This window comes from Leucopleurus acutus (genome assembly GCF_964270905.1).
Source record: "Leucopleurus acutus genome assembly, chromosome: 1".
Lineage (NCBI taxonomy): Eukaryota > Metazoa > Chordata > Mammalia > Artiodactyla > Delphinidae > Leucopleurus > Leucopleurus acutus.
In genome coordinates, this window is record NC_139142.1 from 10,711,512 (window position 1) to 10,723,059 (window position 11,548).

At 37.8% G+C, this 11,548-nt stretch overlaps 1 protein-coding gene across 4 annotated transcripts in view; it reads right to left on the reverse strand.

Annotated features, from left to right (window-relative positions):
• The window catches only part of UNC79 (unc-79 homolog, NALCN channel complex subunit), a gene marked incomplete at both ends in the record, with an annotated part of 201,032 nt that extends 194,856 nt beyond the window's left edge, over nucleotides 1–6,176 (reverse strand). For 3 of the 4 annotated variants that reach the window (XM_082852780.1, XM_082852778.1, XM_082852777.1), the window contains one exon: nucleotides 6,074–6,176. In XM_082852780.1, the coding sequence (XP_082708906.1) occupies nucleotides 6,074–6,161 (88 nt within the window). The remainder of the gene's footprint in view (nucleotides 1–6,073) is intronic. The other variant, XM_082852779.1, reaches the window with a different exon arrangement.
• Between the last annotated feature and the right edge of the window lie 5,372 nt (nucleotides 6,177–11,548).

Sequence of the window (11,548 nt, forward strand, 5' to 3'; positions counted from 1 at the left end):
GGTACAGCCAAAATAAATAAATATTTAAAAAAAAAAAAAGGGAGAGATGCCCAAATGTCTCAGATGATTTAGATGAAGTTCATTTGGCGAACAGGACAAATGGCTCGGTGACCTCTGCATGTCCCCCCTATCCCTACAAATCTACGCTCTCCCTCAAGAATGGTCAGCCACAAAGCCAAGACTGCTCCCGTGGCTCCAGCCCTCAGAAACTGGCTCCAATATTTCTATAAACAGACAGCGCCTTGCAATTTCATAGCTTTCTAACAGACTGAGCAAAATCACCACAATTCTAATTTAATAAACATGCAGAGGCACACATCATTTATTGAATCTTGTTAAAAAGGCACGAGGCAAACAGATGTGCAGCTTGTCCCCATGAGGGTGTCTAAGGTCAAAGCTACACACGATGGAAGGAAGCAGAGAAGTAATAAAAATAAGAAAATTTTACATTTAATGTTGTGCTCAGAAAATACAATTAAGTTTTAAGACCTGTTCCCTGATCTTCCTAGCACCACCAAAACAATCATTACCACCATCCCCTCCTTCTATGAACAATAACAATTTCTTAATCTGTTTCTGCATTTTGTAATTCCTAACGTGTTATCATGTATAGCTCTTATATGATTCTCATTTAAAAAAAAGTATATGGGAAAAGCCATCTTATAAACGAGAAACCAAATTTTGTATGTGAACACCAACCTAATTATTAGGACTACAGCCTGTCACTTGACTTCACAGCTAATGTGCTAGTCACTTATTTATTCACAGAGCATTTTTCTTTTCAGTATCCAGACATTGTTCTAGGCCCTTGAGACACAGCCATAAATAAGATAGGCAAGTCTTTGTCTTTATGAAGCTTAAATGCTAGAGCTGTGCTATCCAATATAGTAGCCACATGTGGTTAAATTTAAACTAATTAAAAGTAAACTAAATTAAAAACCTCTCTCTCACTAGATACATTTTCAAGTGTTCAGTTGCCACACGTGGCTAGTTGCTATTCTACTGGACAGCACAGAATTTTATATAACATTTCCATCATTGCAGAAAGTTCTGTGGACAGCACTATTCCAGGGGAACAGGCAAACAAATACCTGTGAAGAAATATAAAGCAGGGCAAGGGAATATGTAGAAAGCAATGGAAGGTCCTATTTTAGCCTGAGAGTAAGAAAGGGCCTCTGGGAAGACTATGATACTTGAGCTGAGACCTGAAGGGAATGAGGAAGCAAATCATGTGACCATTTGCACAAAGGGCTTTTGACACAGAGGAAAAGCAAAAGCTTGTTGCCTTTATGAAACTGCAGAAAGGCCAATATGGACAGAGCAGAGTGAACATTAGCAGACACAAGTGATGAAGTAGTAAGATAAGCAGGGCCCACATCACAAGGCAGAGGGCCTTGTGGGCCACGGAAGGGTGTTGAATTTGATTTGTAGGAGTGATCGGAGGCTATTACACGTTTTCGAAGAGGCAAGTGACATGATCTGACTCACACGTTTGGAGGATAGCTCTGGCTTTTTGGTGGAGAGCAGGCTGTAGGGGGGCTAAGAGTAGAAGCATGGAGACCAGCTCAGAAGCTACTGGTCTGGTCCAGATGAGAGACAGTGGTAAGAAGTGGTCTGAATTGAAATATATTTAAATAAACCCCTCTAGTCTTATACGTTTTTAAGGGGTAAAGGTAAGGGAATCACCTGGGAAGAAGAAAAACATTCTGATGCCAGTTCTACCATATGACAGAACCATTTCCTGTGCTGCCTGGATTAGCAAGTGGCCTCTGTTTGTGTAAGCAGAGGTAACTGTGTTCCATGGGATAGGGTTTGAACATAAGATACCTGTGCTGTCAGAAGGTCATATCAGTTCAACATAAAGGGAGGACTAAGACACCATGAACCTGAAGTCTATGTAGCATTAAAATATGTGCAGATTGGTAGATTAATAAAAAGTCATAGAGACAGGATTGCCCATCAACACTGCAGAGGTGTTCTGTCAGGTTCTATGAGATCAAAACCTGACATAGCAATTTCCGTTGTTATACAACACACTCTAGGGGGAAAAAATCCCAAGCCTCAGCAGATGGCCCATTATTATTTCAAGCAATATTTTAGATGATAAAATTTCAGGACAACATGTGATTTTGAGCAGAATGTTGGAATTAGTTGCAATGGGATTTGACATGTCCGTTATTTGACTGAGTGTTACACATTGATATAACATCAGACAATATTCAAAGGTCATTCCCATATGTTATGTCATGGTCTTCACAACAAACATTGTGATGTAGACAAGTGAGGTTATGATTACTCACAAATTTACAGCTAAAGAAACTAAAGTTTGATAAGGTTGAGAGATTCAGCCTACAATTCAGCCCTTCTGGATTCCTATTCCAAAACATTTCCCACAATTCAATAATAAAGCTCTTAAAGTATAGTAAGATCTACTTTATAAAAACAATCATTAGCTAATAAAACAGATTTTATATATAAAAGATTATCTAAATACCATCAATATCTTGTGTTGGTATTTTACTGTCTTTTTTCTATTATCTTTACTTATCAGTGTTTGGAAGATCATAGAACATAACACACATCCTCTGTAGTAGCAATAGAACAAAAAAATGATACAGGGCCAATGGTTTGGAAGCAGACCTTCAATTAAATCATACAATTGCTTTTAATTCAATGCAAAGATCTAAATGAACCTCCTTTTTTACCTGAGGATGAGTGATTTTTGAGGAAATTTAAGTTGGAAAAGAAACTAGATGAGACTGCACAGTTCAGGATACCAAGATACCGCTAGAAGGCTCTTTCACTGATTTAATTGTTCAGCTTTACTATTCACTTTAAAATAATGTATCCTACATCACATAATGTTCATTTGGGACCCGCTTTTTCTTTTCTCTGCCAAAATATCATCTTCCCAACATCCATATTTCAATTTGGTCCACAGATCACAGAACCTTTGTGGAAAAAGAGAGGTTTCCATGGTGAAATGCAAATGACTTTTTCAATTCTTAGTAACTCCTTTAATATATAAACAAAGCCTATTGCACACATGTGGAATAAAAACAAGTGTATCTTAATATATACACAAGGAAAGAGTTAACAAGAAAAGGTTATGTCAAAGGAAATTTTTACAATAAATTGCAGTTTGCTCTGCAGCACCTCAAAGGAGTTATTTAAAATAAAAGCACAGTACTTGGTTTAATGACAAAAATGACATAAAAGACATAACTGATATACATGCAAGGCTCTTAAACTGAAGGAGCTGCAATACCTCATTAGGTCCACTTGAGAGCTCAGACTTTCATCTTCTAAGTCCTTAATGATATAATCATTTAACACCTGAAAAACTGTCCATGTATTACATTTGACCTTGTGAATACCATACCAAAGAGATAAAAGCCTTTTTGTCTTAAAGACTTTATCAAGTACTCAGAAAATGCAACATCCTTCATCTCAGGCCTGAAATAAAAATATTCTCGAAGAAGTTAAATGCTCCCCTCTTGTTCTGGTCAGAATTTCTACACACTGAAACAACTTCCAAAAATAAAACCAACATGGGTGCAAACAACAGGCACACATTCTCACATCAATTCAGTTTGACTTGATTAATCTGGAACTCAATTCCCTCCATCTTTGGATCTATGTCCTTTGTATCCTACTCTATGAAGGAATAAGTACAAAAGAAATGCCTGAATCGTTTAATAGAATTTGGCTTTAAAGATTAGTACCACAATTTCTTTTCAAAGATTTAAAGATGATACAGACTGGCTACTGTTGAACTACAGGAATAGTGATGAGAAACGAGAAAGTCAGAACTAGGAGACTAAAACCAGAGCAGCAAAATAAATGAACCAGATCAGCGATTGCATTGGAGGAAGATATGTGCCTCTTATGTAAAATAAGATTGATGTTATTTAACCTAGAATTATTAGGACAGAAATAACCTTAGAGATGGAACATTATTTTCTAAACCTCTCCTTTACAGTAAAAAAAAAAAAATGGAGACAGAAATGACTTGTCCCTACCCTTTAAACGAACACCAAGCTACTCCACTAATAAGCACTAAAATTTTCACACAATTTTTGTAAACTCAACTTACTATTTTGTTCTCCTTAGTTGCCAAGTTCACACATTTAAATAAGTAAGGATTCCAATGTGACTACAAGGCATGTTTGGGGGTCTGTTTCTAATTAAGCAGAAATTAATAATCAAGGGTGAAGAAACAAGTTGCCAGCTGTCACATGCTCGTTTGCTCTTTATAACTTCAAGGGCCTGAAATACGCACTACATCTCTCAAAATTATTAACTTATTTCTAAGAAGGAAGGATACAGTGAATTTACACTCATTATTAGAAAGATGCAGCCTCACCTGCTATTCTTAAAAGAAAAAAATTTCTATGCTTAAGTTTAACAGTTAACATACTTATTAAAAAAAATACAGGGGTGCTTCCCTAGTGGCGCAGTGGTTGAGAGTCCGCCTGCCGATGCAGGGGACACGGATTCGTGCCCCGGTCCAGTCCGGGAAGATCCCACATGCCATGGAGTGGCTGGGCCCGTGAGCCATGGCCGCTGAGCCTGCGCATCCGGAGCCTGTGCTCCGCAACAGGAGAGGCCACAACAGTGAGAGGCCCGCGTACCGCAAAAAAAAAAAAAAAAAAAAAAAATACAACTATGCAATCCTCAGGCTGTATCCATAAGCAAGTACTTGTCAATAAGGATACACAGAACCAAAAAAGAGAACGATCAAATATTCTATTACTTGAACAGTATAATCAGTCTGCTAATTTTTTAAATAGCTATATAATTTCGGCAGAAGTCAGACTCCTTGTTTAAAAGACATGAAAATTACAATTCCATAGCTAAAATTAAACTGAATTGTAAAATAAGTAAATGTGGTTCAAAGGTACATATGTTTACCAACTGTTATTACAAAGCAACAACTTTAATAAGATCATAAAAGTACATAACATTAAAACAGTGAAAAATGATCTCTAGGAATTGAATGTGACCAACACAGGCATTATTATAGAACAAGAGTTGAGGGAAGGAGAGAAGTAAACTAACACTTATTGAACACTAGGCATTGTGCTAGCACTCTATCAACATTCCAGTTAATCATCTCAATTGTCACAGCGACCTTATGAGGCAGTATTATCATTATTCTCATTTTACAGGTAAGAAACAGAAAGGTTAGGTAACTTGCCTAAGCTCACACAGCTAGTTGGTAGCAGAGCTGTGATTTGAATCTAGATATGTTTGACTCCTAAACCCATAATCTTTTCAGATTATCCACTGAAACGTAAATTAATTAATCACCCATTTCTTTTAAAAAATACTTTAGCAGGACTTTGATCATAAAAAACACAACCCAACTTATTTTTTTCTCTCTGTTATCACATCTGGAAAGCCTGCAGAATTAAGTTTATAAAAGTGAAACAGAATTCATACCAATTCCATGTTTATAAGAGTACCTTGCACATGAGTTGTAAATTTCAGCTTTTTACAAAGTGTTTTCATAAATTTTGACTCATTTTGTCATCACAACACCCCTGTGAGGGAAAGCTGATGATATCATCATTCTGGAGATGAGGTTTCAACTATGCTAGTCGCCCAACCTCACATCATACATCAGATTACAGATAGAACTGAGACCACAAGAGATCTACATATCCTGATTCTATCCATTGCTCTTCCCGACACACCCTACTTCTTTCAGATGCAAAAGATAAGAATTACTACATCAAAAGCAGCACTTTGCTCCACCCTTTTTTCTAAAGTAGCCAAAAAATACCATAATTTATATGGAGGAAATACAGACTGTGCCTTGACATGTTCCTTCTTCCTATCCAATAAGATCAAACTATGTGAATACAACAGTTCTAAGGTATAATTGTCTTTTCATTTCTTTGATGTTCACCATACTATTCATGCTGAAATAACTGAATTTAAATCAAAGCACATGTATACAGCAAGTGATTCCATTATAATCTTGAAAATCTGTAACCTAAACAGCAAAAGCAATTTCCATTCATACAACACATAAAAACAATCTAGTATCAGGTAAGACCGAACTTACATATAGCCATTGGTAGAAAAGATGTGCTGAGATATTCAATAATATCCTTGTGCAGAAACGGAGGAAAGGTAGCTAAAGTTGATATCATCGTGTAGGGCAAAGTACTCAGAATATCATCATTGAGAAAGGGGAGCAAACACGTAGTTGTATAAAATATTGACTGTCCAAGATCTACAAAACAAAATGAAGTAATCAGTCACTGAATATTTTGCCATCTAACAAAAAATGCTAATTTTACATTTTAAGTTTTTATGAACTGGTTTAAATTATAAGCAACCATCACTCCCTTCCTATCAAGAGTTCTGCAGAGTGCGTACACAGTCTTTGATGAATGATTGCATTAAGAAATATACAGGGCTTCCCTGGTGGCACAGTGGTTGAGAGTCCGCCTGCTGATGCAGGGGACATGGGTTCGTGCCCCGGTCCGGGAAGATCCCACATGCCACGGAGCGGCTGGGCCCGTGAGCCATGGCCGCTGAGCCTGCGCGTCCGGAGCCTGTGCTCCGCAGCGGGAGAGGCCCACGTACCGCAAAAAAAATATATATATATACAGTTGATTCGTGAACAACACAGGTTTGAACTGTGTGGGTCCACTTACACATGGATTTTTTCAATAAATATAGTACCTGTATCTTCATTTTACAGATCTTTAAATCAACTAAGTGTGGGGAAACGTTTGTGTTCAATTAGAGATCACAATAAGTGGAACCCAAAGAACTAGGGTTTGAGTCCCGATTCTATCCAAACTGTTTCAGCTCCCTGCCCTTAGGTGAGTCATTTATCAATTCCTTTGTTTCTGAGGCAGAGAGAGCAGCAGAGATTGCAGATTTTCAACTGTATGGGGGCTCAGTGCCCCTAACCCCACAAGTTGCTCGAGGGTCAACCATATCTATGATGTGAGCTTTTCCTCAACACCTTATCCATCTTCAGTAGTACTTGGTATTCATATTACTCCCTGATTTCATAAATTAAAAGCACTTTCCAAGTGATTAACAAATCTTGAAATCCTTCCAGCATTCTTACCTCTGTTACATTTTACACAAGATCACTGTGGCACAGCGATGTTAAATTATTTTCTCACGGGAATTTTTAGAAAAGTCAAGGGCAAGACTGGAAATAAAACCATGCTATTTCTGCTCCATCGACCGAACAATCCTCCTACATCTGGAGTCCTGGGCAATGAAGTAATCTGCGTCTTCCAGCACAGCGGCAGATTCAGCACACACCAAAGAAAGGAAGCCGTAAACTGATACTGCATGACCCTGCGCACTTAGTTATCAATTATCACAGAAGGACGTGCCACCTAATAATAAGCTTTCTATCAACATTTTTAAGTGATAGGAACAGTACCTACCTCACTTCATTAGAAGGATTGTTAGGAGGTTTAAATGAGAAAAACGTAAAGTGCTTAACATAGCACCTAATGTGTGCTCCACAAATATTAGATATTATTATGAATATTAATATTGTTATTACTATTACCTGCACAAGGAGTAAAAATAGAGGACATTCAAAAACTCATAACGATTTAGCTTTAGAATGCATGTAAACCAAATCCCATTACACTGAATATATATTTTGATGTCTCTGGATCTCCTGATATACAGGTCATCAGCCAAGACTTGCCAATGAAGACTTTTTCTCATTTTCACGTCCATTATAAAAGAAAATTATTAGACTTGTTTGTCTTGTAGCAGATGCACCTTCTTTGTGCTACTTTGATGCCTAATGTTAATTCTGATTATCATTAGAATTAATATGCCACCTCAACAAGCACATCAACTGACAGCAGAGAGGATGTGGCCACACTGCCCACTGGGGAGTGAGGGTCAGTCAACCTTGGGCTCAAATTGATAAAATCGAACATTCACAAGTGTATTCCTAAGAACTGACTGAGCCTGTGCACATAAGACACCTCAGCTGCCTTTTAGCCTAGTTACAGAACATTGGCACTGAAAGGAACCTGAAGCCCCCCCTGGAATATTTTTCAAATGAGGAGACTGAGGCCCAGAGAAGGGAAGTGATTGCCCAAGATCACCTGAGAGTTAGTAGCTGAACTGCAACAAAAATGCAGCTCTGGGGCTTCCCTGGTGGTGCAGTGGTTGAGTCCGCCTGCCGATGCAGGGGACATGGGTTTGTGCCCCGGTCCGGGAAGATCCCACATGCCACAGAGCGGCTGGGCCCGTGAGCCATGGCCGCTGAGCCTGCGCATCCGGAGCCTGCGCTCCACAACGGGAGAGGCCACAACAGTGAGAGGCCCGCGTACCGCAAGAAAAAAAAAAAAAATGCAGCTCTGCTGGGTACAGTGCAAGTGCAGTGGTTCTCAAACTTGGTGTACAGAAGAATCACCCAGAGAGCTAGTTAAAAATTCAGATCCTCAGGACCCACTCCTCAGTCATTCTTATTTAGAAGTTCCAGCTTGGGAACCAGAATTCCACGTTCCGAACTCCCTCCCTCGGAAAGTCTGATGCCATTCAGATCAAAACAAGGTTGTATTGGTTTTTAACCTCTAAGGGATGGTCTAGTGAGTTTTTCCTATCTTCTAAGATCTGTTATGCAGAACACAGCCTATAGATAACAGTAAAGAGGAAGGTCACAAAATAGCTGTGGGTAAAAGAGCAAAAATACAAATAACCCCCCCTGAAATGGTCACAATTTACACATTAACTGCAGTTAAATGGGCTGTGAGATACCAAAGTGAATGCTTTTATCTTAATCAAGGGGCCCTAACTCAGTGGCCCATCCCAAGACCAGGCAGGTAATCACAAAGGAAAAGCACGGACAAGTTCACCACCATGGCAAGCTCCGGGAACATTACATTCAAAGAGTCATCTCCTTTAAGTTCTGAGCTGGGATGGGATCACAATAAAAGTGACTAGACTCAAACAGCTACAAAATTGTACAATAAGCAAACTCACAAGTTTCTACATTTTTTTATATTCACTGTTACACAGAATTGTAAATATAAGAGAAAACAAATTAATAATCATTATTTCATCATTTTTATAAAAGAAGATTTCTCTTTTAAGTTCAGAACACATCTTACTAAATAAACCATTAAGCATTCTCTTAGGAAAGTTAGCCATAATTAAAAGACAAAATAACCTCCACCACCCACCCATTTCTGAAATTCCAATTTTTTGGACAGTGAAACTTTGGTTATCATACCTCCATGGACCAAATTATCAGTGCTTTAAAGTTAAGACAACTGGTGTATTAAAAGCTCATTTGCTGCAAAAGTCATTTTTCTTACTGTATGATTTTTCATTTGATTCTCCCAAATATAATATTGAATACTTAAGCAGTAGATATTATTGTGCTCCTTTTTATGGGTTAGAAGAATTTGGTAAGCATGCAAGATAATGAAATTTACTAAAGACACACAGTAGAAAGAGGAAGAGTTAAGAAAAGAAGCATGCTCTTAGGCTTCTGTCCTAAAGCACCACTAAGACTGTGTAGTGTATACCATACATGGCATGCATATACTATATATGGCATATAGCACCACTATACACTGTACCACTTGGTCAACACTTTCTAATAACTATTGATTGTTTGTTAAATTTGGAAGAGTTCTTAGAGATTTCTTATTATCTAACCTCCTGGGTATAAAGACAGGAAAAATGAGTCCCGGAGAGATTCTGTGATTTGCTCCCAAAAATCACAAAATTAGTCAGTGGATATGACGTGCCCTTTAAGCTCCACCTCATACATTTTCTGCAGGGCAAGTTTTTAAAACTTAACCCCCAAATCGTAATTTCAACCAGAGTCTCCCTGATAAGCAGATCAGGGGAGAATAGGTAAGCTCCTCTTATAGTCTTCCTCCTTTCTCAAGTCCATTCCCCCCACCCATGGGGGGACCCACTTGGGTAACATCCCTCTGGCTATAAAACAGCAAAAATGATAATAAGGGAAACACCATAATTAAGTTTCAGTGTAAGAAAGGTTTTAGCCACACAAAGACCTTTCAAGCAATTTATTATAATAACAACAACGGTCTCTAGCATCTATAAACATACATGTACATTTTCAAAAGTTTTGATTAAATGCTCACCATGTTGGCCATGCTGTAGTAAAGGAACTAGATCCAGGAGAGTCACCAAAGTCACGTAGAGGCCTTGATAGTCCAAAGAAGGGTAGTCTGACAAGTGAGCATCACGACTTTGCAGGCCACGTTCAGAGGGAGCATCTCGCAGGACGCTGTAAAGGAGGGAGCGAGTAACAGTAGGGTTGATGGAACTGACCTGCGGTCTTAGAGATGGGGTGAGTGGGAATGGCACAGGAAAAAGACACATGGTCATGGGCACTGTCAAATTGGAGGCATCTTGGTTTTCCTTCTTCCCTGTGCGGGACAAAATGCTGTTGGGGGGACAAAGAAAAAAAAGAGACAACAAAGACACAAAGAACAGCACATTACATTGAAATGACACTCTAAAACAAATAATAAAACACCAGATACATCCCACATGAGATGCAATTGCCACACCAGCAGCATCTACAAATCTAGTACGGGTCGCAGAGCTTCATGCGCAGAGATACCAATAACGTAAGGCTTATTTTGTGGAGGTTGCATTGCATCTCATGTGTTATCTGGCTAGTAAGGAGCAAAAATATAAAAATGCATGTTTCAGTGCCAAACCCATGTTTTACAGTTTATTGATTCGATGAAGGCGAGGTTTCCGGAAAGGAAGAATGATGGCTTTGTCTAATGAGTTAGAGCTTTCATTGCTAATTAAAAGGAGCTTTCAAAGCAAAGGAAGTTGTCAGCAAGACTGTCTTAATCAGGTAAAGAAAAACTTGCAAAATATAGGTATGGCACTTGCAGAAACATGTTTTAGCAAAGAATAAACATGTGTGTTTATTAAGAGAGTCTTAAAAATCACATGTTTATTGCATCAAAATAATGTCTATATGTATATTATGATACTGTTTCATGACATTCTGTCAGTATCATTTGAGATAATGAAGTTTAAACAGGCATATGAATTTAGAAATAATACATATTTCTAAAATGTTAGCTAAACTACATTGGAAAAGCTATAAAATAATATAGAGTAGATGGTCCATAGCATATGTTTGTGAACTAATGATAATGGTTATTTATGTGTGTTTTTTAAATTTTGCATGTTGGGGAGGAAACATTTTATTTTATGAATACAAACAGAGATTTATTAAATAGTTACCTTCAAAATTCTAAAGACTAAGCAAGCAGTATCTGTCATATAGCTGCACGTCATACAATAAGATCTCATATATATATTACTGCTGCTACTTACGTTATTATTCAACAAAACTCACTAAAAACTAAAGGAAAGATAATTTACAAAGTTAAAAAAATTTTAATGGAAGTAAAAAGAAATTCTTAAAAATAAATTGGCTTTCTTTTAGCACTAATTTTTAAATAAAAACCTTTTAGTAAAAGCAATAAAGCAGAAAAGTTGCTAATTTAAAAATAGAAGAAATGACTGCTTAGCC